Genomic DNA, 27208 nt, shown 5'->3' with positions numbered 1-27208 from the left:
TTAGCCCATTTGAATATGAGGAAAGCAAGTGGCCCAGGAGGCTGGGGTCTTGGGACTGTGCAGGTCCCACATTGCGGGAACGGCCTCCCCAGTCCTACTGTCACCCAGGGCCACCACTGTGGGCTCCACTGCTCACTGGCATGCAAGCATGGGCAGGGTACTTACCCTTCATACTGCAAGTTTTGCCTGCAAAGCGAGGATAAGTCACACAAGTGTGTCTCCAACGCGGCCGAAGTTTTTCGTAGTGAATGAAATCACCCAGGTGCTGTCTAGCAGCGTCCAGCCCACAGTGAAAGTATTAATATTCAGGCGGCCATTTCTGCAACTGTGCCCTCACCGTCCGGTCCAGGGGCAGGCAGGAAATAGACACAGTGTTTGTTGAATGAATGATCTGAGGACTTCGTCTCTGCCTCTGAACCCTTCAAGCACAACGTGTCGGGGAGAACAGAACTCACTCTGCAAAGCCGCCCTGAACCCGCAGTGCCCAACCCACCAGCAGGTGCAGGGCCCTGGGAGCAACAGTCCCTCCCGCTCTGTGTTCCCAGGACACACTCGGGCTCTGGTGTTAGGGGCTGGCCTGCACCCAGGGCCAGAGAGCAGGTCTGGTGCCAAGGGTCCCAGGTGGGGAGACCTGCCGTGGAGGGGCACCCGAGGGGCTGGGAGGGGGTCAGCAGCCTGGACGAGACTTAAGGGGAGGATGGCTAGATGCCCTTAGAAAACTAGGGCTCCTGCAGTGCACTGTGTTTTCTCAACCCCCCAAATTTTCATTACAGTTTTCTCCTAACGTGCAGACTTTTTTAGACCTTTAGCACTGAGACCATTTGCTCGTGAGCTTCCAGGAGCTGTATGACAATGAGCAAACAGAATAGGTAGCAAACTTTGAGTCAGCAGGGAGCCTTGTGTCCTTGGGGAAGGGAATGATCTAGAAGGAGAGGCTGGGCAGGACAGAGTAAGGCAGAAAGTAAGACCTAGGAGGAGGTGAGATGAAGGTCTGACACAGGGCTTGGGGGAGGGGGGCAGAGGTGGACACGGATTCCCTTACAGCAAACGGGACTGGCCCCCATCCTGCCACAGCACAGAGCCAGGCTCCCCACAAGAAGGTGACAGGCAAGGACATCACCAGGCCAAGAGGAGATTCAACCACCACCACAGCCCAAATGACAAGTACCGTTTATTAGCTACATGAATGGGCCCAGCCATGGGTTGAGCGCCGTCCCATGGACTGGCAGAGATGAGCACAGTCACAGCCCCTTCTCCACCCGGGAGTCGTGTCCAGTCATACACTCCGGCAGAAAGTCTCTGTATGGAATACAGGGCACAAGTTCCCTTCCCTTCGTTGGGCAGGGCGTCTCTCCGAATCACAGATGGTCCCCTCTCGGAGCGGCCAACAGAGCAGCTGGAACGTTGTCAAATTAAATAAGCAACCACAGGAGTTCCCAGGAGCCGGGGCTGGGGGTCTCTGGTCCCAGCAAAGGTGTCTGAGAGGCAGGCCTTGGCTCCAGGCCTCCATGGGGCACATGGCCTCGGATCAAACTGGACTGGGGCCGACACAGCTTCATCACCATTTAGGAGACTGTCCTTTGAACTTGGCAACATGGAAATCTACATCAGGCCTTGTATATAACCTTGAATGAACCTACCGATCTCCAGAATAATTTCAGCAAAGACAAAAAACAAAAAAAACAAACAAACCAGAGGGACTCTGGCCCCAGAATCCCTCCCCACGGGAAAGATGAAGGGCACAGAGCTTTTAGCCAAGTTTCCCAATATCATTGGCGTTCAGCGAAAAGGCTGGTCACGGCCACAAGACCAGCGCAGAAAGAAGCAAAGGCAGTAGAGTTCACGTGACTACTTTATATTAAAGTTTATTACATTTGGAAAATCTACTGTACAGGGAAAAACCCATTGGATTAAGCAGAGTTTTGCCAAAAGCAAAAGACTATCAACTCTTTGGAACATTCCTGATTCCAGCCCAGAGTCGGGCCACAGGAGCCAATCGAAGCGAACCTGGTCCTTCGTGGGGCAGCTCAGTGGCAGGTAGGGCCAAGACCCCTCTCGTCACCTTCCAGGAGAAAGTGTCCCCCAGAGATGGCATCAAAGGAAGGGCTTGGTCCACTCTCCTCGATCCCCAAGCCTAAGGCTCCAGGATTCAAATCTCACACAGGCTCCCCAGCATCGCAGCCGCTTGGGCCCTGGCCCTGGCCCCGAGTTCATGGACACAGGCACGACTGCTCAAAGAGGTGACCACCCGCGGCAGCCAGGATGGGACAGCCCACCAACAGGGCCGCCCAACAGACATTCCATACCCTGTTGCACACGTGAGGGACAAACTCAACAGACAACACACGAACTAAGCCTACATGTTGGCTTCTGGATTTGGTTCTCCTAGTCCCCAAAAAAAAAAAAAAAAAGTCTTCTTAACTCTGATGCTGTCTCCTGACCATAGATTAGGGAAGCAGGATGGGGGATAACCAAATCAACTTATTTAACTTACCTCCGAAGTAACGAAGTCTACTGGGCTATAAACAAAGAAACTAGAGGAAACATGTGCAAAAACAAATTGACACCTAAATTAGACCTCTCCACAAAACAAAGTGAATTCTGACAGAGCCCTGACCTCCTGTCCCCACCACTCAGCGGGACACACCCCCAGCCAGGCCCGCTGGTCTCTACCAGTAAGTGCTACAGACGTGTCAGCCCTCAGCCACAGCATCTTCCAGCCATCCGGGTCCCGAGCAGCGGGGTCCCCTTCTCTCCAGAGTTAGGCCTGGGGATGGGCTGCTCCGGTTTGGAGAAACTGGGTCAGCGTGGTGGGCTGCCAGGTGCCGGCTGTGATGGAAAGGTCGGTCATATGCGAGAAAGCCCTTGTGCCCAAGTCTCCAGGCAGAAGTCAGAGAAGCGGAGATGAGCCCTCTCCCCGGCACGCCCAGGACTCCGCGGGGAGGGGGCCGCCGGTGGGGCTGGGTGCGCCAGGAAGGTGGCGCGGTGGAGGAGGGCAGGGTCTGCAGTTCTTCACAGAAAAGGCAAGTGGGGGCCTAGCGAGTGGCAGGGGGAGGGGAGGGGCACCCTCCCCATCAGGCGTAGAACTCCTCCTGTTTGCTGGGCTTCTGGTAGGCCCCGCCATTGGCTTGCTTCGGCTCCTCCAAGGAGTAGCTACCCTCGTCCTTCTTCTTCATCCGGTACAGCACGAAACCCACCAGGCACACAGCAAAGATGAGTCCCACGAGGCCTCCGGCAATGACCCCTGGGGCGGGTGGGGAGGACAGAGGCCAGTTGAGCTCGGCTGCTCCTTGGGCTGAGTGGCGGCCCCGCCAGAGCTAAAGACAGCCCCCCGCCCCCCATCCTACCCACCAGAGAGAAAACTCACCTCCCAGCACTTCCTTCCTGTCCAGGAAGCCCTGCGAGGCCCCCGTGGCCCCGGGATCCCCTGGGGGCACATTCCGCTGGCCAGGTTCCACAGTGGCCCCGGCTGAGTTCTCCGCCGACACGTCAAAGGTGAAGTCCTAGGGGAGGGCAGGTATGGGATCAGGTTTGGGCGACCACAACGAAGGCTGCGTCCAGGTCCGCTCCCAGCTTCCCTGGTCACCTCTGCCATCAGCTCAGACACACCCCGACCCAGTCCCCTCTCGCCACATCACACTGGACCCTGCTGGACTGTGGCAAAGGTATCCCATCAAGTGATATAAAGCCCACGTTTTTATGTGAAAATAAACAGGCTCATTTTAGTGCAAAGTGTAACATTACCACGATGCTATAAGACAGAAAATAAGACCTGGTGGAACTTCCACACTCGCCGCAGAGGCGTGCGTTTTAGGAAGCCCTCTCTTCGGGGATCCTGAACGGCTCTCTTGCACTGGTCTCGTACTTAGTCTGTCCCGCCCTGGGCTCAGCCCTGGGGGTGGGAGAGGATGGGACCTCGGGACACTGCCTTCACTGAGGTGATTACGATGTGCTCACAGGGTGTAGGGGGTTGGGTGTGCCGCGTGTCCAGGCCAGTGCCCCCCACCCAGTGCACTGTGCCCCACCAGGCACTAAGGGCCACCCTACCCACTGGCCACCCGGCGTCCCTGGAAATGCAGAGGATGACAGCGGGCCGACACCCACCTGCTCGCCAGAGCCCTCTCCTTCTGGGAGCTGGGTGGGGGCTTCACCCTCAGCAGCCTTCTCGGTGGTAGCAGAAGCCCCATCCTCCACGCTGGGAGCCTGAGGCTCGAGCTGACCGTGACCTGTGGGAGCTGAGGTCTCGTGGTGGTCAGGCTGCACGTCCCTGTGGGGATGGGAGGTGGCAGCAGGCCCCTGGGCCGTGGTAGCTCTGGCTGTCGATGCCCGGTGGGTGGTTGGCTGCAGCGTGGTCCCACTGGGTGGGTGGGTGGCCTCCTTCTCTTGGGCAGTGAGGCCAGGTTCCAGCTCTCCTAGGAGCACCAGCCCGCCCCCCTCAGGCTGCTCTCCAGTCGGCAGGATGGAGGTGGAGGTGACCGTGGTATCCGGGCGGCTGGGCTCTGGAGCCGTGGGCGTGGCCGTCAGGAGCCCCTTGTCCTTCCAGGTGGAGGGGGTCTGCTGTGACACGGTGATATCTGGCAGAGCGCCTGCAGGGCCAGAAGCACAGCGTGTGGGGTGAGGGAGGCCCCTGAACATCAAGGCCAGCCAAGCTCAGGCCATGAGGAAGGCCTGGCCGAGGACCCGAGGCTTTGACTTCCAGGCCAGCACAGCAAACCCTTCCTCTCGTGAGAAGCTGTGTTTCCTGGGGCAGAGCTAGCTAAGGCGAAACTCAACTTTGGAAAATGAACCAGCAAAGCTGCCCTTTTCTGCTGCACGTGCCTGGGGACAGCCCGGTCTCTGGAGCCATCTGGGAAGGGATCTTTCCTGCGACCGCTGAAGCCCGCTCCCTGGGGGATGGGGGCATCCTTAGGGGCTGAACGCCATATCCCCATACACACACCTCTCTGGCCCCCTCCCTGATCCACCTGCCCTCTCCCCAGCCTCCCAAGTACAGAGGCCTGTGTCTCACGTCCTAGCTCCCGGGCCCCTGCCTAGGCCACTTTCCCCAGGGATGACTGTAGCCCTCTTCTGAGGTCTAGTTCAAGAGCACCTCCTCAGAGAGCCTCCCTGACCACCTCTAGGCTCAAGGATTTCATTCCCCCAGGGAAAGGGGAAATAGGGAAGATAAAGGCACATTTATACCCCACTAGGCTCTGTGCAGCCTAATACCTCCCAATAGCCTTATGAAGTCAAGAGGTTATTCCCATTGTACAGATGAGGAAATAGAGGCTTGGAGAAGTCAAATCACCTTCCAAAGATTCCCCAGTGAGTTAAAAAGGAGAACCCGAGCCCAAGTCTGTCTGCAGCAGGCAGCCCCCAGGACCTCGTGGAATCCACACCCTTCCCACCTCAACCCACACATGTTTTCTCCTTGCAGCACGGTCCCCATTCGCTTCCCTGGCATCACCCTTCTGGCCCAGCTAGGGGGGCTGTCTGACCGCCACCCCCAGCCCGCTCACCTGCGCCCGAGCCAGAGAAGCTGTCGGAGTCATCTCCAGAGCCATCCTGATCCTCGGGGGGCACGTTTACAGCCACAGTTTGCTGGAAAATGAACAGAAAAGGATATGAGTGGAGGTTTGGCTTGGGCCCTGCTACTGTGGGGTCCCCATCCTAGGTAGCTGGGTAAATCAGGCACCCCCCTGCTCCCCAAACACACACACCACTCCACACAGCACAGGAAGGAAGCCCTCGTGTGTGGCTCTGGAACCCTCGGTTCCCCGCCAACACACACACCCCCTAGAAGCTCAGTCTGCTCGGGGCGCCCCAGACCTCTCAGAGGAGCAGACAGACAACACCATTGGCAGGAACAGAGACTGTGGCCCCCCTGGGACCAAAGCCCACCCTACACTGAGAATCAGGTCCCGGAGGCCACTGACCAGGGAGCTTCAGGGTCCAAGAGTGGGGCTTTCAAGGGCCCCCCGGAACAACATCACGACCACGTGGCTCCAGGGAGGCCGCCTCCAGGCATGCTGAGCGCCAGGGTGCGGACACCCAGGGCCCCGTGGCAGGGAGGGGCAGGGATGAGCCCAGGGTGAGTTGTCTGTGCTGAGGCAGGCCTGGCCACAGTGCTCCTTCCCACACTCAGCCTGTTTTCTCATCCACTGGAAAAACTGGGTCCAGACCCACTTGGGGAAGGAAGGACAGGACATCCATCAGCCTGGGGATAGATGAGGCTGATCCAGAAGGGACCCTGCACTAAGGAGGCAAAGGGTCTGTGAGCCTGGGATGGGCCCTGTGTGCGAAGAGCTGCCCCAGGAATGCTGCCTGCCTGGCCGAGCCTAAGAGGCTGCAGGTGCCGGACTGCAAACACATACCCAGGCCCTGAAGCAGGGGCTGTGCCAGCAGGGCCAGCGAGTGGGGCCAGGCGGAGGCAGGACACACCACACGCAGCCGGGCTGGCCTGCGCGGGGAACCGCCCCCACGCCTAACACCGGCTCCAGGACAGCAGGTGGGGAAGGGAGGACCCAGCAGCCAGGTGGCAGGAAGAGTAGCCGTAAGTATCCTGCTCAGCAACAAGACTTTGACCCAAATGACCCTGTGCTGCAGTCCCAGCGTCAAGGGCCAGAACAAAGAACGAATGAAAAAGCAGGACAGCATAGTTCAGAGCACATGGGCTCTGCAAGCCCCCCTGACCTCTGCCACTTACTAGCTGAATGGCCCTGAGGACATCATTAAACCTCCTACGACCTCAGTCTTCCCATCTGTAAAATGGGGACGGCAGTAGTATCTACATCCCAGGACTGTTGCAGAAGTTTAAAGAGGTTATGCATGAAAAGAACCTAATAGAGCCTGGTTCGCAGTAAGGGACCCACCACCAGTGGTGGCTGCTCTAAGCTGGGGAAGTAAGAGCCACTCAGCCTGAGGAAGAGGATTCTGGGGCCTGTCTAGGAGGAGGGGGCGTGGAGGTTGGTAGGGTTTCAGGAGAAGAGGGGGCAGAAGGGAGCCAGTTTACGGGCAGCTCTGTGCAGGCTTGTCAGAGGGCAGGCCCTGCCCAAGGCTGGGCTCCAGGGAATGGGCCTCCTCAGCCCAAGAGGCCTCGCCAGGTCCTGGCCACGGGCCATGGGGCCTCCCTCTTGAGCGCAGCAGGGCAGGGAGGGACAGGCAAGACCTTTGGCCTCCTGAGGCAGAGCTGGATCAGGTGGGGGCTCCCTCCAAGGGCCCAGGTCAGAGGGAAGCTTCAGAAACGTGTAGAAACCGTGAGGCTAGAAATACCACTGAGCTTCCTTTGAAAGTACAAAACCCACACTACACCTCCTCCCCTCTCCACCGGCCCCCCGCTCCCCAAGAGAAAAGTTTTGGCCGCAGCAGGGCCTGTATGAGCTGCCACGGCCCGTCCGCAATGCACAGTCATAGTCCCTGGCCTCCACCTGCGCCTCAGGACACGTCCTGTCTGTACTGTCCCCAGGTGGCCCTTCAAACACCTGTCCTGCCTCCACGGAGCTTCGGTGGAAGCTGACCCTCGCCTCCCCAAAGCTTACCCCCTCCAGTAACAAAGAACACTGTCCCCCAGGCAGGTGCAGAGTGGGTACCCACACCCTAACATACCCCTGCCCCAGGCCCACAGCAGATGCTCCCAAGAGGGCAGCTTGAGGGGGACAAGCATTCAGGGGACACGCCCCACCCACACTCATCAAGACCCCCCTTCACTTCGCCCAACACCCTCACAGCTCTGGAGGAGACCCTAGGTGGCAGTGCTCCAATTCCCAGCCTTGGACAGAAAGCTGGACCTGGAGCAGGGGGCCAGGCCCTGTTTCACAGACGGGGGCACTGAGTTCTGCAGAGAACACAGTGCACCAGGACCCCGTCCACCTCGGAGGCATCGCCCAAGATGCAGGCAAAACCAGGGAGGCCCAGCCTCTCACCTACACAGAGAGGCCCCAACAGGTTAGCAGTTTCCCAAGAGAAGGGCTTTTCTCAGGACTAGGTAAGACTTTGAATCTGCCCAGTCCCTGAAAACAATTTGTTCCCTCATCTTATCGCAATCTTGTTTATACAACAAGCTCTTAAGCAAACACTTTCTCCCCTGAAACCAGCTCCCAGGCCTCAGGGCAGCCTCTCCCCTTTGGGGCTGGGTCTCCACCAAGGGGATAGGCTGTAGTGATCTCCCAGACCTCCAGCTTGAACCTCCAGTGACAGCCTCAGCCCTCCAGGGAGGAAGTTAGCAGAAACTGCTGAGGTTGAACTTGGCTCACAGGTGCCAGCTGACTCTGGAGTTTGGGGTGAGACTTCCGGTTTCACCAGCAGGCCTGCTGTGCTAAGAGCCTGTGGTCGGCTGCCTCCAAGGCCCCAAACGGGGCTCTCCTCGGCACAGCCTCCGACACTGTTCTGAGACCACACTGGCCACAACTCAGGGATGCCAGGGGTGGGTTGGCCCAGTTTGGAACCCACTTCAAACAGCCTGGGAAGACAAAGGCAAGCCAGTTGTACCTGTAATGGGGCCCTTTAACCTCTGTAAGGCCCAGGAAAATCAGTTTTTTGTACAACAAATCAAAAGCCGTATGAGGGGGTCTAGATGTTCACACCTTTGGTCTGCTCAGGGCAAAGACCAAGTTGGTCCTTCCCACACACAGCGCAGATCCTGGAAGCCCAGGGCCTGAAAGGCCAAAGCCAAATTGTCCCAAATTGTTTTCAGGGACTGGGCAGATTCAAAGTCTTACCTAGTTCTGAGAGAAGCCCTTCTCCTGGGAAACTGCTAACCTGTTGGGGCTCTCTGTGTAGGTGAGAGCCTGGGCCTCCCCGGTTTTGCCGGCATCTTTCGCTCAGGTCGGGGGGCAGACACGTGGAGGCTGGGGGACAGGGAACACGAGAGGAACGGCCAGCCCATCTCATCTCAGCCACACTGGTCTCCGGGCCACACCTGGGGCGGTGTGAGGAGGACACCCCGAGAGAGGACCTGGGCTCAGGGGTCTGGCGGAGCAGGAAAGGGAGTGTGAGAGGAGGGAGGCCTGCTCTGACACTGGAAGCATTTTCCATCCCTTTGATTTGAGGCAGGCAGGGCTGAGATCAGCATCTCCCAGAGATAAGGGTGAGGGCCTTGCCAGTGGTCACCGGGCAGTGAAGTATCTGCAGACTTGCAGGCAGTGTTTGTTCCCTTCACCTGCCATTTCTCTCTCTCCCCTGCCCTGAAGAACCACCTTCCCTGATGGTCCAGCTGTTTTACGGGAAATTTGCCTAAATCTCCTCCATGCACCACAGGCCCCAGGAGCCATGGGATGAGCATGTCATCCTCACCAAGTAAGAGTTCCTGGGCTTCCCTGGTGGTTAAGAATACGCCTGCCAATGCAGGGGACATGGGTTCGAGCCCCGGACTGGGAAGATCCCATATGCCGTGGAGCAACTAAGCCCGTGCACCACAACTACTGAGTCTGTGCTCTAGAGCCCGTAAGCCACAACTACTGAAGCCTGTGCGCCTAGAGCCCGTGCTCTACAACGAGAAGCCACCCACGCACCACAACGAAGGGTGGCCCCCACTCAGCGCAACTCGAGAAAGGCCCACGCACAGCAACGAAGACCCAATGAAGCCCTAAATAAATAAATAAATTTTTAAAAAGGCAAACCATAAAAAAAAAAAAAGAGTTCCTGACCCCTGCCAGCAGGGGAGACCAAGATGCCAGCCCAGCTTCAGAGGTGGAGACAGGATGGCATGGACAAGCAGGGTCAGGGCTACCAGGGGCTAAGGGTCTCCATCATCAGGTTGTCAGCCATCCCCAAGAGCATGTCGGTAGTCTGTGGGCAGAGGGCTGGCAGAGAAAGCTTCAAGAAGGCAGCCTCAAGCCCACTCCTGCCATCTCTCACCCCACACTGGCCATAGGAGGGCCACCTCCATCTGAGCAGACCTCTGCCCAGGCTGGCCCAGGGGGCCTGGGGCTGTGTTGCAGCATCCCTCCAAGACACCTTGGGCATGAGCATGAAACTTCCTTGGGAGGGTCACAAGTCAGGATACCAAGTGGGCATCTCAGAGATGTTCAGGTGAAGGGCTTCTAACTCCAGGCTGACTGAAGAGGTTGCCTGTCTGACCCCTGACCCCAGCACCCCATCAACCCGCAGCCATCAGATCCAAAGACCTCTGGTTTCCAACCCACACCCTGAATCACTGGTGTGTTACCCGCTGCTTGCTCTAAGTGATGGATAAACACAAATCCTTTAAAAAGCATTACTGAAGGGACTTCCCTGGTGGCGAAGTGGTTAACAGTCCGTGCTTCCAATGCAGGGGGCCCGGGATCGATCTCTGGTCAGGGAACTAGATCCCACATGCATGTCGCAACTAACAGTTCACATGCCACAACTAAGGAGACCACTTGACACGACTGAGACCTGGCATGACCAAATAAATAAATTAAAAAAAGAAAAAAGTATTACTGAGGTCACATGCCTAAGTACAATATCACGCAAGGTCCTTGGACAGTAAAGAGGGTAAGAAATGGTCTTCAAAGCTCAGGGGCCGTCATCCAAGGGTTTCGGGGAGAAGAGAGGGTAAGAAACGGTCTCGTCTTGGCCTTGGTGAGCTCCCAGGTATATAGCTCCCACTCCAGGACGCTTCTGGAAGGGGGAGCTGCACAGGATGGGGTACAGAGGGTCACCCCACTGGGGAAGCTAGGGCCGGCAGATGAAGCCTCCAGCCAGACCCCGGAGAGGTTAGGACAGCGCTCGGCCCTGAGTCACAACTTCGGCGACGCTGGGGCCTCACTGGTGTGGCAGCCTCCGCAGCCAAGTGGGAAAGGGAGGTTTAGGTATCTGTTGGTTGTAAGGCTTGGGTGTAGCGATAGAAGCCCTGGCTGCCGTGGTGGGAGCTCAGTCACTGAATCCACAAGGATAAAGAGCTGCCCCTTGTCACAATGCCCAGGTCACAGCCTTTCCCTGTGAAAGGAGCCAGCCTTGGCGCCCGTGCTGGGGCTGAAGGCAGCGGGTGGAGGGTAGGGGCCCAATTTGTTCCATGAGCCCAGGCTGAGGCGTATAAAGGCAGGCGGGCCACACAATCACACCAGGATAAACACCCCTCGTTCCCATCCCACCAAAATCCCACCCAACAGCAGGCATCCTCGGGAGGCTTAAATGAGATTCATGGTTTTTAAAAATCTTTTTTACCCCCCTCAGTTTCCTGGTCAGATCTACGGATCTAAGGGAAAAGAGCTGATTCCCCCAACCCCACACAACTCTTGGGGGCTGAGGTGTCTGGGCTACAGAACCTCAGCCTTTGCCCCAACCTGTGTGTCAAGATGCCAAACTGGCCAAGGTGACATTCACACCATCACCTGCCTCCAGGCCAGGGGCTCTCTTCTTTGGGGTCCCTGAGCGTCACCAGGAGACTGTTGGAGATGAAGTCTTCCAAGCTCCATCCCTGAGGCTGATTCAGGGGGTTTGGGGCAAAGGCCTTGGACTCTGCATGTTGCAAACTCCATATCCTGTAGGTGGTCTGCAGACTGCACGTGGGGAACGACAGTCTGGACAGGAGAAGGCCTCACCCAAAGTGGCCTGGGAGCTGGGGGAGGCAAGACCCCCCCCCCGCCAGCCCCACTCAGGTCCAGTGCTCAAAGAAGAGGTACCAGGTAGCCCCGAAAACAAGTCCTAGGGCCAAAGTGATCCGAGAAAGTTCTAGAACATTCTCTCTACATTTCTGATACATCCATTCTCTATAGTCAGTACACTGTGGTGCCTGCCCGGTCTGAGGAAGAGGCCTCGCCGCAGAGCTGGGAGAATCCCTCAATTCCCAGTAGTGCTAGAAACAGGAAACAAAGAAAAGCAACACTCGACTGTCCTGAAGCTGAGCTGAGCCTCCATCCTGCCTGCCCGGGGCCGAGCAGGACCTCCTCGATTCTCCGGGCAACTCTCACCCCCTCAGCTGGCCTGATGCAGTGACCAGGCTGAAACCAACGGGAGCCGCGCAGAGCCGCTTATGCCCTCTCTGGGGTGGGGGTGGGGGGCACCACCAACGAGGCCAAGGAGCTGAGAGGGGATGGGGAGCTGCAGAGCCTCGGGGCCATCGGCCCGGGGTACCTGCCCGCCTAGGGGTGGCGGGGGAAGAGAATGTTACAAATACCCAGCCCCCTCCCGCGGCCCGCCAAACGCCCTGGTGCCCGGCAGCAGAGTGGGGGTTGCGACTCTTGCTTTCCCTCCTCGGGGGGATCACTTGCACTCCCGCCCTCAGCCCTTGCTAACACGGCCTAAGCACGGACCTGAGGGGCCAAGCGGGCCAAAGCATCTTGGATCAAGGGTCTCCGGGAAGGGACCAGAGCTAAGGATGCCGGGGGAAGACAGCCCTGACCGGGGGGGCCACCCCAGGCGGAGGTCCTGCTCTACTGTTCCCTTGCTGGGGGGCCTGGGCAGCTCTCTGCCTCTCACTGGACCTGGTTCCCGCCTGGACAACACATGGCTGAAGAGCCCTAAACCCTCTCAGGGTTCTGACAGGCTAGGCTGGGCCCTGCGGCCCCAATTCCTTACCAGTGAGGCCAGGGTGGCGTGGGGGTGATAAACTGGCCACAGACGGCCATGGCGGGGTGGGTGGGAGGTCAGGACCGCAGCCCAGGGCCCAGGAAGACGCTGGGCTCCCCCTAGCCCGGGAGGTCACGGTGGTGGCAGAGAAATCACTTCCTCTCTGAACGCCGCTTTCCTCACTTGGGAGCTGCCAGGGAGGCCACTGCAGAGGCCCGGATCTCCCGGCTTTGGCCTCAAGACCCTGAAATCTTCCCCCCACCCCCTCTACTTCCAGGAGGGAGGGGCCCCACCGGCGCCTCGGGGCAGCATCAGCATTTCCTGGCCTGACAGGCATGATGATTTATCAGCTCACCAAGAACTAAGTCAGGCTGGGACCTGCAGAGGGGTGATGGGTACAGCTCAAGGCGGGAGGGGCCCGGGAACAGACAGGCAGGGAAGAGGGGGCTTCTTCTGCCCGCACCCTGAGAACGTGCATCGGTGAGGGCACCCGCAGGGCCCCCTGAGGAGGAAGGCCTTTCAGGGGACCTCCTGGGCATGCACCCTTCCCTCCCCCCCCCCCCCCCCCCCCGTACACACACACAACCCCACCTCAGCTGTTCCCACCCTGCCCCTAGGAGACAGACTTCACTGCTCTGGGGGATTCCAGGACAGGGCCAGGGTGCAGGACGCCATCCACACTTGGCTTAAAGACCCTTTGCAGTAGCATTTCCCAGGGCACTACACGTCAGGGCTTTCACAAGGGAAACCCGAGGTCAAGGTCATGGAGCCCTTCTCCCTTGGAGCACCCCAGGGGTCAGGCTTGTGTTGAAGGAGGGGGGATCCTGGCAGCCAGCTCTAGCCCCGATGCCCAAGCCAGGCCAGAGCTGCCACCAGCACCCCCGTACCCACCCCTCCGGAGAGCTGGCGCCTGCCTCACTGCCCGCGTGCCGAGGCTCGTCTTAGAACAGGCCCAGCTGAGGGCTGGGTGTGAGGCCAGGAGCTGGAAGACCAGTTCCTCTGCTTTTCCCCACCTGCCAGAACCTGGGCCGGGCAGGGTAGGATTCCACTTGGGCGTTGAGCAAGGCCGCCTGGCCCGGCCCAGCCAGCCTCTGTGCCCAGCACTGTCCTGGGAGCCAGACAAGCGCTGGCCAAGGTAGAGTGACCAGACCTGGTACTGGAAAACCTGGGCTCTATTTCCAACTTACTGGATGACCTTGAAGAGACCTTGCCTCAGGCTGCCCTTCTGCACGACAGGGGCTTGGCCAAGAGGTCGCAAGGGGGGTCCGAGTCCCGAGTCTGTGGATGGCGACTCAAGGCCCACCCTGGAGGGGCAGCCAGCCACCAACATGGCACTCAGCAGGGGGAGGACCCTCAATGGCAAGTGGGGGGAGGGGTACCTGATCACAGGGACTCAGGGTCACCGCTCTCCGCTTCCCAAGGGCATGAAGGCCTAGGCAGGATGCTGGAGATGTCCCACATCAAAGTGCCTCTGGAGATGGCAACTGTCAACCCACGGGGACAGAATGAGCAGCCAAAGCCCCCAGAGCCTCTCCCCCACCCCAGCCCTGGCTGCCCCAACGAGACAGCTAAGGCCAGAAGCTCAGGCAGGATCCCCGAGTCGGACCCCACGAGGGCCCCCGGAGCTGCTCTCTAGCTGATTAATCCCCAAACTCCGCCTGGCTTGGGGGCCTGACACGTCTGGCATATGGGCTTCTAGAGACATCCTCCCCCTGATCTGGCTAAATAAAGCGTCTTCAAGTTTCAAGGAGGCAGAAACTTGCAGCTTTTGACACACCTGCAGCCGCTGGTCAGGGCGCCAGCTGTGTGTATGTGGAGGGAGGGGGAGAACTTTATCCTCCAAATCTCCCCAGCAGTGTCCGTGCAGTTACAGAGTATCCCTTTTAAGATGAAAATGCCACTGGGAGGGCTAAGGGGTGCTAGTCACTCACACTAGAGCAGAAACTAGCTCTATGGGGGACGGGTAGTTTTGGAACTGGGGCACTGGGGATGGGTAGGGGCTTTGGAAGATGGGAAAGGATTGCTAAAAGGAGGCTGAAAGATGCCAAGAGCAAATTTTTTAACCTGTGTCACAATGTGGCTGCCAGCCAACCCCATACCCAAGAAAGAACGACGAAATTCCCTTTGCTCCTGCTTAAGCCACCAGGTGTACATGGCTTCTCCTCCCACGTCCAGAAGAATAATGGGCTAGTCTGGGAACCTGCCTCTGGGATAAAGTACGATTCAGACCAAGTAGGCACTGAGGCTGCTGGAGCCCAGGCAAAGACAAAGAAAGGTCAGAGTGTCCTTGAAGGGGTCCAGTGGCAGAGCAGAGCTGGTACTTTCCGGCCTGAGTGATGGAAGGCAGAATTTCCTGTGAAGGCCAGATCTGAATAGGCTGGATTCCCAGATTACTGGTGGGACCCCCGCCAATAAGAAGCAAAGCAGCCTGGGCCCCTTCACTGTCAGGCTGCCCTCCTCCAGTGGCTTCCTGATGGCTAGAAGGTTCGCACAGCTTCAAATGCCCGGCACTGAGTTCCCAGGCCCTGGCAGCCTCTGCACACAGTAGGTGCTAAGGCAGTTAAAAGGAGGACCGTGGATGCAGCCCCAGTCTTATGAACTCAGAGAAACCCCAGAAAGGGGAAGAAGCCCTAACACCTGCCCAGGACTCAGGACAGTCATGGGGCGGAAGGAAAAACCCAAGGACCTGACCTGGGCTTGGGGAGGGGGGGGTCACTTGAACAACAGAAATCTCGGAATTAGGTCTTGGGGGGAAAATAGTAATCACGGCTAATACGTCTTGAGTACTGCGTGCCCGGTACTAGTCTAGGCACTTTACCTGAATGAATTCATTTACACCTCATGATAACCTTAGATTCTAGTGCAAACCCATCTTACAGATGAGAAAATTGAGGCAAAGGGGACTAGTCATCTGTCCCAGGGCACATAGCCACTGAAGTGCTTAGAGAGGGGGTCTGGGGCCAGGCAGTCTTGCTCCAGCAGGTATGCAGTTAGCCACCCCATCACAGGGAGGACTGCGGGCTCTCTGACCCTCAGGGAGAAAACAGCCATCATTTCCACTGGAGGCGGCACAAGAGAAAGTGCAGAACGAAGGAGGACCCAGGGGTGGGGCCCTCCCCCTCCCCTCCCCCTCCCCTCCCCTCCCCCACCCCCTCCACCCTGCAGCCTAGCCCCGCTCCCACTCCAGGGCACCCCTCAGTCTGCAGTTCTGGGCACAGACCATGGGTCCCCCACAGCCAGGGGGCCCTGCTCAGCTGGCCTGAGACCACCCCCCCAAGGTACCCCGGCATCTAGCTTCACCGGGCCTCTTGCCACTGCTTACCGGCCTAGCCCACACCTCCTCGGGGCAGGAGCCGGCCCCTGGCAAAGGCTCAGGCAGAGGCGAGCAAAGCCCGGCCTGACAGGGAAGGCTCATATTTCTGAGAAGGGGCCAAAGCCGTGTTTGTAGGTCCTGCTACATCAGCACCCTGGGGTAAGACCAGCTGGCCATTCACACTGAGTGACGACTACACAGGTCAGGTCAGACTGTGCCCCTCCCCCCAGCCACAGCCACAGGGGGCTCTCCCCAGGGGACTCCCTAAGCAGCGTCAGCCCCAAAGCTCTCCCAGACTTGCTCCTCTGAGCCCAGACAAGGAAGAGGCTCCCAATCACACCATACAGGTTATTTCACAGGATCTTTTCAAAAGCCCTCCGAAGCAGGACTTAAAAAATCCCATTAAACGTGTAAAGAAACTGAAGCTTCGAGGCAGGTGCCGAAACCTGCCCAGGATGCTCCGGGGAGGAAGCGGTGGAGCCTGGTAATGATGTGGGCCGGCCAGACTCCACGACCTGTGCTCTCCCGGCCTCCGCACAGCACCCCTCTCTGCGCCAGCCCCAGGTAGGACTAACCAAGGCAGACCGACCTGCCAGTTCTGGGTCCCACCTCGCCTGCCCAGGCCCAAGGTTTCAGGACCCCAGACGGGGCCCCAAATCCACTCCACAGGCAGGCAGACTCAGACATCCAGGCTCGGGCTGCCGCCACTACCCTGGGAGGAGAGCTGGACCAGGGAATCCACGGGACGCCCAGCCCCTAGATGAGGCTCTGGAAGGACGATCTTGTCCCACAGAGGGGTGGAAGGGAGGGGGGGTTAGGCTGGGGGCCTTCTGCTCTTCACACAGCTCACAGAACCCAGGTGGCCTCAGCCGCTCCTTCAGAGTCACCATGGAGACCTCAGGGCCGACTTCCTGGCCGGAGCCCTCCCAGGACTTTACAACAAGCAGGCCTGCCCCAGGGACACTCTGCACCTATGCTCACCCTCCGACCCCTGTCCCCTGCTCCCCAGAGCCTGTGGGGGGCAGGGAGGAGAGGCAGGGGCAGCACCCGAGGATCTCAGCTCAGCCCCAGCGGGCCCGTTCTCCCAGCCCGGCAGGCCCTGGCCAGCCTGGAGGTCGTGCTGCCCAGGCCCTCCCCCCACGGCATCCTGGAGGAGTGTGGGCACCAGGGACAGCAGTATGGCCCCCAGTGGTTTTCTCCGGGAGAAGCTGGAGTGACCTCAGCCTCTACTATAGTCTCAGAGGTTCCTGAAACACCCTGCAAGCCCAAACCTGACCACATGTCCATCCGGGACACTCCCCAGAGATGGGACTCCAAGGCCCCGGACAGTGTTGTGGGCAGCAGGGGTGTTGAGGAGCTCCTGGAAAGAAGAGCCCCTGCCACGGGACTGACACAGTCAAGTCCCCAAACAGGTCAGACGCGGCCCGGTCATGAGCCGTGACATGGGAACAGCAGTGCAAGTCCTCAGGTCCTCCTGAGGCCTCCCGGGGCCCAGCACGTGCTAGGAGCTGGGGTGGACAAGCCACCTCGGCCCTCCAGAAGTTCCCCCCCACCTCCCCACGCCCCACCCACCCTGGGCCAGGCCCCAGAACCCCGTCACCTAAGCCTGCTGGGGGCAGAAGGCACCCAACGAGGGCCAGCATGGCCACAGGAAGCGTCAGGCAGCCCAAGCGGCAAAGATTGTGAATTCAACGCCCCGTGGTGGGACAAGTCCCTGCACTGCTCCGGAGACGAAGGGAGCCCAAGAGGGGTCCCAGAGCGGGACTGGTAGTCTCCGCCACTCCGGCTGCCTCCATCGGGGGGGCCCCCTGCCCTAACACAGAAAATGCCCTGCCTTACGGCCTGAGTTCCTGATGGGAGGGGCTCTGGGATGAACCCTTTCTCAGGCTGGATGACCTTTGGTTGTCACTGCCCCCCGGCCTGTCTGCGCAGACCGACCCTGCTGTCTGGTCCCAGTAATGGCCACCCTCTCTTACACGCGGCCCCGGACCAGGCGTGGACCCTTCCCCACCTGCTCAGGGCTGTGCGCACGGCAGGCAGCCAGGCTCTGGGCTTTAGATCTGGTCAAGCCAGGTAGGCTTCCCAACCCCCATGCTTGCGGCAGAACTCTCCTGAGGCAGCAGGAGCAGAGGCAGGCCCCACCCAGACGCCACCAGCCCTGTGACACAGCCACGAGACGAGACGTCACCAACATCCAAAGGTGTGACCTCGCCTCTGCCTCTCAGCTGCACTCCCATTTCACACGTGGACTCACTGAGCCCAAGAGAGGCCCGTGCCCAGAGTCACTCAGCGGTAAAAAGGGTCGGGGCTGGCAGCCAGGCCCCCGAGCCCTAGTCTTGCCTCACACACAGTGGGCTCAGGGACAAGCTGGTTGGATGAGTCTCAGGGGAGGATCTGTGGGCCTGGCACCATGATTCAGCCGATGAGTGGAGCGATAAGTGCGCCTGCCTGCCCCACTGCCACAATCTGCCCGCCGCGGCTTCCGTTCCTGCGGATGAGCGGACCTGGGGCAGGTGGCCAGGAGGCCTGGGCGTGTGCAGAGAACATCACCCGGCCCTCACCCCCAGCCTGACCTTGCCCAGGGGCCTCCCTACACCTCTGGTTCCCATACTGAGCCCTAAGCCCACCTCTTCCAAGAGCAGCCTGCCGTGACTCCCATCCCACAGACGAGCCCTCAGGCAGGCAGTGCCCCCTCGAGTCCCCAGAGGAATAATGTTGGAGGGTTCTGAGCCCCCGCTAGGTCCCCCCAGTGCCACCTTCACCCTCCCCAGGACAAGGTCTCTTTGCAACCACATGGCTGTTGGAGCTGAAGCAGGTAAGGGGGGCCCCTTGAGTGCACAGGGGAACTGAGACGCAGAGGGGCGCGGACCTGCCCAAGTCACACCACGGAGGATTAAACTGAGACTAGGTGGGACACGGGTCCTGGCCACCCTCGTCTGTAGGAATAACTTCCGCAGACTCTTCTAAAGCCCGGGATAGAGGAAGAGCTGCAGTTAAAAAGGGAGGGAGGGAGGAAGACAGCTTCCTGGTTTCTGAGGAGGAAGTGGCAGACAGGTGGTGACCAGGTTTCCCAAAATCTCAGACTGCAGCCTAACCTGCGGGGAAGCCCAGTGGGGAAATTGACGGGCCAAGCAAAGCCCAGTCACAGCTGCAACCCCTGCAGCGTGCGCACGCACACACGGCCTCCCGTGGGGTTGCAACCCTCACGTGAGTCACTGGGCAGAGGAGTTTCTTCCCAGGGCTGAAGGCCAGAGGAAGAGCAGCCTCTCATATAATTAGGCAGCACCACAGAGCCATAAACGCAGGAGAGAGACCCTCAAACCTTCCCCCTCCTGATCCGACGGCCCCGAGCCCCACGACTGCCCAGTGCCTCCACAGCCTTGAGGCCCTGCCAGAACCGCTGGCTCCCCAAACCCACAACGGCATGACAGGCAGCAGGACCCTTTCCAGAAAAAGCTTAGACCACTCTGGCCCGTGCCACCCCTCCTCTGCACCGCTCCCCCGCAGGGTACCAAGCCCCAGGGAGCTGACCAGGTGCCCCTGCCTTGGACCTGGAAATGCAGGGGACTTTCTAGTGCTGACTCCCCACCCAATGTCAGCATCCCAAGGACAGGCAGAGGTGGTAACACCACACAGATAAAGCTAGCCCTTCTGGGGGGCAGTGGAGGGGGCTCCCCACATCCACCTGGAGCTGGAAGTTGCGTAGTTGCTGAAGTGACCCCGAGCGCAGGGTCGTGCCTCCGTGGGTGAGGGGATGCCCACACGCCTGCCCTCTCTCCGCACCGCCAGGGCACTCATGGCCGTTCAGAGGGAGGTTCCAGGATACACACCCAACCTCTGCCGGAACAGCTGAGAGGGAAATGACACCGCACGGAATCTGTTCCAGGGTGCAGGATCCTGGTGCCAAAAGCCCTCTTTCCACAGCCTCCGTTAATCCCCTTCCCTCTCTCTAGACACACTTACGCAGGCCCTCAAGGGGCGGCTTTCAACCCAAGACTCCAAAATTCGTTGTTGAAAAGAAGAAGGAAATCAGGAAATTGTTTGTTCTGTAGAAATCCCAGGGTTCCAGCACTTAATGACAATTCCTCATGGGTCTGCTCTTGAAGCGGCGGCGGGACCTGGCATTGAAGGGGCCGGGAGGTGAGCCCAGCACAGGGGCCACGAGTCCTGGGTTCTGGTCGCCCCACTGGGGCCACGGTGCCCGGCTTCGAGGCTTAAAAAAAGATCTACTAATTCCACAAATGTCTCCCCAGTGTCCATGATGAAAGTCAGTGCAGGCTGGTTGTTGCCCTGGGGACAAGCACAAGGGCAAACCTTGCTGGTTTCAGCCAGTCTCCTATGCTGGGTTTGTGGGGGAGACTTGCCAGTCCTTCAATTTCTTCACGCCACACACATATGCACACACGTATGTACAAATCCTGGTTCTCCCACGTCGGCCCCTTGTAGGGGCTCACCTCTGCAGGCCTCATCCACAAAATGGGTACAATGACATACATGGTAAAGGTTTGGGGTAAATATGAAATAGGGATGCAGGAAAAGCACTGAGCACCCAACAGCAGGCACTCAGTGAAAGGTGATCCTAATTCTATTAACAGCTAACTTTCCTCTGGCGTTTTCATTACCGAACACTTTCACACCTTCATTATGAAATGAATACGCAAATGAAAGAATCAGGACGAGGAGAACAGGTATGATGTTCTCTTTACACAGGACATCAAGACTTGGCTGTGAAGTGACTCGCCTGAGACTACGTGGTACATTAGTGGTGGAGCAGAGACCCAATACCGGGGGCTCTACCTCACCCAAAGCTGTTTCTGGCCAGCCAAACAGTATGGGTGCACTGCCACCCGAATAAAACACAGTGTGAAAAATAGAGACAGGGCCCAAGCTAAGAAAGAGGGCCCTTCGCAGCGGTTGAGAATCCGCCTGCCAATGCAGGGGACACAGGTTCGAGCCCGGGTCCGGGAAGATCCCACATGCCGTGGAGCAACTAAGCCCGTGTGCCACAACTACTGAGCCTGCTCTCTAAAGCCCACAAGCCACAACTACTGAGCCCACATGCCACAACTACTGAAGCCTGCGTGCCTAGAGCCCGTGTTCCGCAACAAGAGAAGCCACTGCAATGAGAAGCCCGCGCACCGCAATGAAGAGTAGCTACCGCTCGCCACAACTAGAGAAAGCCCGCGCACAGCAACGAAGACCCAACGCAGCCAAAAATAACGAAATTAAATTAATTAAAAAAAAAAAAAGGAATGAGGGCCCTTGCCAACCAGGATTTAGACGGAGTTAGCCTTTCTGGGTCCAGGCTACCCATGACTGACAAGTCATTTACAACTTCAGCCAGGGGGAAGAACTTGGAACACGGGGTCATCGTCAGGTGCTTACTCCAAAGGTCACTGACATCTGTTCCCCTAGGGAGCCCATAAGCACCTCCCTTGACAGCCTCTGTTATTCTAGGTACTATCAGGACACCACAGAGGTCATTGCTCACAGGTGAGACCCTTACTCAGTGCTGAAAACTCTTGTCTTAGAAATAATTCTAACAAATCTGACTAGCTTCTTAGTACTGCTGGAGAAAAGTGCCAGTTAGAACTGAACTGAAAAGCCGCTTGCTATACTCAGGCCCACAAATGTCACTTTTGGCTGCTATCAGACAGGGATGGAAGAGGAAAAAACGCAAACCAGAATCCCAAGTGCACCAACAGAAGGGCACCAGGCCAGGGGCAAAGTGCTCTTCAGAGCTCAATAAACCCGGGAGACAAACGCCATAACCTAACATGGTGACAGCTATGAGGACCCTGGCATCCAGAGATTTAACTATGCTTAGTAGTCTTTCGTTAATAAAGGAAGGGAAATAAATATTTCAGAGTCCCGCCCAAAGTAAGAATATTTTTGAGGGTAATAAGGATTCTTAGCTTTCTGAAAAAACCTGGATACCAAGGATATCTCATTCTCAAGAGACTTCAGAATCCAAAATTCTGCGGCAATAAAAAAGATTCCTCTATAAACTACTCCAAAATTCAAGCTTTTCATTAATTCTTTCCAGGCTCCTCTCCCTCCCTTTCTTATTTCTCTCCCCACGAATCTGGGTTAATGAGGTTTTATTGGAACCCACTATGAGCCACAGGTAGAGACTTAAACCAGCCCCACCCTCCCTGTGGAGCTCAAGCCAGGAGTGACATCACCTCCAGAAGGCTCCGAGCCCAGGCAGAGGAAGTTAATGCCTCCCCCAGCCCCACCCACTCCGCCAGGCCGTCGGGAAATGTCTCTACTAGCCCCCATAATTAAGGCAAAAAGGGATTTTCTGCCTTTCAAGAAAGAGAAGAGAGAAAGAGAGGAAACAGCAAATAACTTTCCAGAACAAGCAATTTTTCTTGCATGGCAGAAACAAAAGACCATGGGAATCTCACACACACACAACCACGCAGAAACCTTTTTAGACAAACCTGTTCTCGTCTCTTGGGAGTGGTTTTGAGCAACCTCCTGCCCTAGCAGCCTTTCCTTGTCCAAAGTCAGGCGCCCAGGATCATACCCTACCTCACTGATCCCCAGGGGATTCTGACCTGCTTCCCACTGGGGCCAAAGTGAACCCTGGGAGAAGCCAGATTTCTGCAACCAGTGGACACCTCCTATTTCAGCAAATCCCACTGCCTTATTTCTTTTAGTAAGAGAGCAGAAGAGGGCTCTGGGAAGGTACTTTGTGCCCCCACTTTGAACCAAATATGGACAGCCACTATAAAAGGGAGAGGACAGGGCTGGGAAAGAGAAAACAAACTAAACTTAATAAACAAACAAACAAAAACCTAAGTTCTGAGCCAGTGTCTGACCCCAAAGCTTAGTGCTTTCAGCCTTAGCTCAAACACCCCCTCCAGGAAGCCCTCCTACCACCACAGCTCTAATGAGCCTCCCTCCCTTCCTCGTTTCCCCCTTGAAACTCAACTGCCCTGCCTTTCCATAATGTATCACATTTTCTAGGGTAGAAAAAAAAATGCAGCATCTGCTTCTTCCCAGCACACAGAAAAAGTCTGGGAAACGTGGCCCACAGAGAATTTCTAATCCCATCTGCCTCCCCGTGTTAAAAGGTGCTCTGGGATCCCCGCTCAGGAATGCCAGCCTCACCTAAGGCAAGCAAAGGAACCACCACCAGCACTCCTGATTCTGGCTGGAAATAGGCGGAGTGCTGCTAAGGCCCCATCTTGTGCCTGGAGAGAGTGGGGCAGCCAGGAAAGGCCAGGTGGGCCAGGGAGGTAAGCCAAACACCTTCACCCTCTTCTCCAGAGTATTAACTATTGGTTCAAGGTGCAGTCTGAATGCCACAGAAGCCATACTCTTCAAGAGTGAAGGGGAAGCCAGCTGCCAACTTCTTGGACCTAAAAGCCAGGCGTGCTGTGGAGACCCAGCTCAGAAATCCTGTCCTTCCCCATGGCTCCCCCAGATAGGGCACCCCACATGAACACTCCAACTCATCAGCAATTCAAGTGGCATTAGGGACCCCTTCCTGGATTCCAAAATGTTTCCAAGCATTAACAGTCACCTGGGAAGCAAGGAGGGCACTTCACAGATCAGCCTGAAAAGCACCTCACCTGAGCCAGACCCTGCAAAACACCGCAAGGCTCTCAATGATTGGGAGCTACTATCATTATGGAGGGACCCGCTTTCAGAGGGTTGGCGTTGCTGAGAGACTTGTCCAGATAATACATTATAAGTGGAGGACCGGAGTACCCACGCCCGGCAGCCGCTCCTTCCCCTCCCACGTGCCTCCTTTTGCCAGAGCTAGGGAAGTCGAGCCGTCCAGATGTGCTGGCCAGAGACTGCCACTTCCGGCACGGGAAGAGCCCCTCGGTCCGCACCTCCCTTCTTCATCCCGGGGGATGGCAGACCCGGCCCGCGGGGAGGACCCCGGGACTCCAGCAATGGGTGTGGGGACTGGGGGGGATGGACATGACCACCCGGCGGCCAGGGCTGACACCTGGCGGCAGCCCAGGTCCCAGCCCATATTAGGGACGGCGCTGCGGGGCGGTTCCCAGGAAAGGGTTACAGGGGCCGAGAACAAAGCGCCCCCTTTGGGGAAGGCGGGCCAGCGGACTGCGGCTGAGGCGGGAGATCACTTTCTGGGGACCCTCGGGATGCTCTTTGTCGGCCAGGTCCCTCTACAGAGGGGACTCACCCCTCGCCAAAGGTGGATGCTGGAGTCCTACCCAAAGGCCTCCCCCCCAGCCTCGGGCTCCACATTTGTCCCCCTTTTCCTCCAGCTCCACTGGGCGGGCCAAGGGACCCGCCTTCCCTCGGCGCGGCTCCAGCACAAAGCCAGGCCGGGGGAGGGGAAGAGCCATTCGCGGGTCCACTCTTGGGGAAGCTGCCCGCGCGCCGCGGCGGTGCCCAGCGCCGGCTCGCGTCCCTCCCCGGGCAGCACAACTTCAGCAGCCCAGAAGTTGGGTTCTTGCGGGTCTCTAGCATTCTGGGGCCAACTTCCCGGAACCTCCTTCTACCAGCTCGGCCCGGCTCGTCTCGGGCAGCCAACGGACAGCCGAGGACCCCGCCTCCGCCCGCCCGCCCGCCCCAGTCCCCCTCGCAGCCCTGGCTGGGGCTCCTTAGCGAACACGCCCGCCTGCTCCAGCGCCGACACCGCTGCGCCCAAACTTGCCTCCGCCCGAGGGGCCAGAAGCCGAGGCTCGGCGAGTCTGGTTTGAATTAGGGTCCGCGGACGGGGCGTAGTTGCCGCGATCACCGCATCCTCCCGGGTCACAGGCGGGGGAGCCGGCGCCGCGGCGCCCGGGGTGACCGGGTGGGAGCCGGCGACCCCAGGCGCCGCCGCAGGCTGGCGGGCTTCTTCGCCTGTGGAACCGTTTTACCTAATTGAGCGCGGAGCCCCGGCGCAGGTTCCGCTCCGCTGGGCGCCGCGGGCCCCGGGTCTCCGCCCCGAGCGGCGGAACCCGTGCGGCGCCCCCCGACGGCGGACGTAATTGAGGCGGGAGCCTTGATTTCGGGTCTCCGGGTACCGGGGCCCGCCGGGCTAGCGCGCGAAGAAGGGAAGTCCCCGCTTCCCCTCCCCCTCCACGTGCAGCCGCCGACATCGGCGGCTCTGCCAACCCCGGCTTCCCGCCGCCTCCCAGCCCGGCCCCGGGCCACACTCACCGGGAGGGCCGGCTGCAGGCGCAGCGCCAGCGCGCAGAGCCAGAGCCAGAGCGCCGGGCGCCTCATGCTGCCCGGACCGGCGGCTGGAGCGCGGCGAGCTGCGCAGTCAGGGCTGCGCTGCGCTGCCCAGACTGCACGGGGCTCCGGGTCGGCTCCGCGGGTTGCGCTGCGCGCAGCTCCCTCGAGCGATGTCCAGCGCGCGGCTGGCTGTCCTAGGCGAGGGCTGCGGGGTCCGCCGGCTGCAGTCCGCTTTCTACGGCTGGATTCCTCCCCACTCAGCTCGGCTCCTGCCTGCACCTCTCCCGCCGAGCTCCGCCTTATAATAAAGCCGCAGGCCCTTAGCCGTTGCAAAAACTAGCCCCCCACCCCCAGCTCTCCAGGTCCTGGGGCCAGCCCCAGTCCCCACCCCCTAAGACCACGCCCCCTGAGTGGCCCGGCCCCTCAGGATTGCCCCGCCCCCGGCCTGCGGTGCGTGGGCAGAGCCTCGCCTACCTCCGGAGCCACCTTCCCAGCTGGCTGTGGTTCCGGCGTTGCAGCTCAGCTGCTCCTAGGTTCCCGGGTGGTGGGGGCCGAGCGCACTCCTTTGCGCCCCGGCCCAGGGTATTGAGGCTCTGCCTGGGAGAGTGGCGGGAGGGACGGCAGTTGGTTGTCGACTGTGGGCGACGGTCTGCAGCGCCCTCTGGGAGTGGACACCGAGCGCCCTCCAGGTGCGTGGGACTCCCAGATCCGGGCAGGAACACTTCGAGGCTATGCGGGGCCCCGAGGTGATGCGGCCTTAAACGGATGGACCCTTCCCTGGCTGCGGATGGGGCTGTCAGCTCCCCCCCTCCCTCCCCCCAGCACAGGTTCCCACATGCGCTCGCCTTCTGCCAGTATTGGGAACGCGGGGCCTTACTTTAAACAGCTGGACACGCTCAGGAGGGGCTGTTAAAAAATTAAAAAATTTAAGAATCTCCAGTCACCTCCGCCTGCCGAGGCGAGGTGGGGAATTAAGAAAGGACTTTTCGGTGTCTCTGTAGAAAACAGTGCCCTCTCTCTTCATCCTCCGAGCTAAAAGGAAAAATAAACGGCTTTGTGTCCAGGTGATCTCCGGCCTGCAGGTCTGAGAAGCACCACTGAGGTTTCTGCTCCTTCATGATTCCCGCAGAGGCCCCAGACCTCAGTCTTTCCATCACCAATCGGGAACCTCGGTGCAAAAAGACTATGGAAGACCTGCGGGTGTACTGCAAAAGGTCCCGAAAGAAAAGGGGGGGGAGACTTCCCTGGCGGTCCAGTGGTTAAGACTCCATGCTTCCATTGCAGGGAAAGAAAAGGGGAAGAACCGGCGGAGCCCTGCCGGCAATCTGGTAGGCGGGAGAGATGGTGCCAAACGACCTTGGACCTGGAGACCAAAGATGGCGTCTTCCCCACCCGCCCTCCCTAGGCAGAGGACAAGGCCCGCCCGGTTGGCCGGAACTAGAAACCAAAAAGCCTCCTGAGGCGTCTTGGCCTCTTGGGCAGTCTCCCGTGTTTCTCTTTAAACGGATTAAACGTTCCCGGGTCCTGGGTTTTGCAAGTAGGGACAGTTAGCTGTGGGCCCCTGGATTCTTCTCCACCCACCCTGCAGGTTTGCGGTGAGCTAAGCAACCTCCTGCGCCCCATCTTAGCCGCTCCTCCCATCAGGCCACTAAAAAGTGATGCCCCACCCCCACGCCCACACAGCACTCAGCCCTGGTTTTGCCTCTGTTCCTGTATACTTGTTTGACCTCAGGAAGCTCTCCCTTCCGGGGTCTCAGTGTCCCCGGATCTGTCTATGAGGGACGACAGATCCTCATCCGGGTTCTTGAGGCCTGATGCAGGGTCTCTTAGTGCCTCGGTTTCAAGGATCGTCCAACAGCATGGTACCAGGCAGGGCTCCTCCAAGGAGCTCAGGGGGTCCGGGGTAAAATGCCCTTTTGGTAGAAGACCATGAAAAAAAAAAAAGAAGACCATGTGTGTGTCCGCCAGGGTGTGGCTCATGGTCTGAAGTCAGCTCTCTAGCCCTTTCAACCCAATATGGAGGAAAAGTAGGTACGTTTGAAATCTTGCCTCTCTCTAATGCACAAAATAAAGAAGATTGAGGTCAGGGAGCATGTGATGGAGTCTTTTTATATTATAAAAATGACCAGGTCACTGTTTCTTTCAAACTGAGTAAATTTGCCCCCAGATCAATGTATATTTCTCTGGGCAGATTAGGAAGAGGAGGGGACTCAAGGAGGACACTTAAACAGAGAAAGGAAGTAGAGGGTCAGGGCTTGCCTTGACCCAGCTGAT

At 58.6% G+C, this 27208-nt stretch overlaps 1 protein-coding gene across 1 annotated transcript; it reads right to left on the bottom strand.

The window, feature by feature from the left end:
* Positions 1-1849: 1849 nt before the first annotated feature.
* Positions 1850-25232, bottom strand: SDC1 (syndecan 1). Its single transcript, XM_060168735.1, has 5 exons — positions 24917-25232; positions 5499-5580; positions 4105-4586; positions 3368-3503; positions 1850-3244 (listed from the first exon to the last, which is right to left on the bottom strand). The coding sequence occupies exons 1-5, from the start codon at positions 24980-24982 to the stop codon at positions 3075-3077; spliced, it is 936 nt and encodes a 311-aa protein (XP_060024718.1). The 5' UTR covers positions 24983-25232; the 3' UTR covers positions 1850-3074.
* Positions 25233-27208: the final 1976 nt, after the last annotated feature.

The sequence above is a fragment of the Lagenorhynchus albirostris genome, chromosome 13, assembly GCF_949774975.1.
Source record: "Lagenorhynchus albirostris chromosome 13, mLagAlb1.1, whole genome shotgun sequence".
In the NCBI taxonomy this organism is placed as follows: Eukaryota; Metazoa; Chordata; class Mammalia; order Artiodactyla; family Delphinidae; genus Lagenorhynchus; species Lagenorhynchus albirostris.
This window is presented reverse-complemented; position numbering and strand designations above follow the sequence as displayed.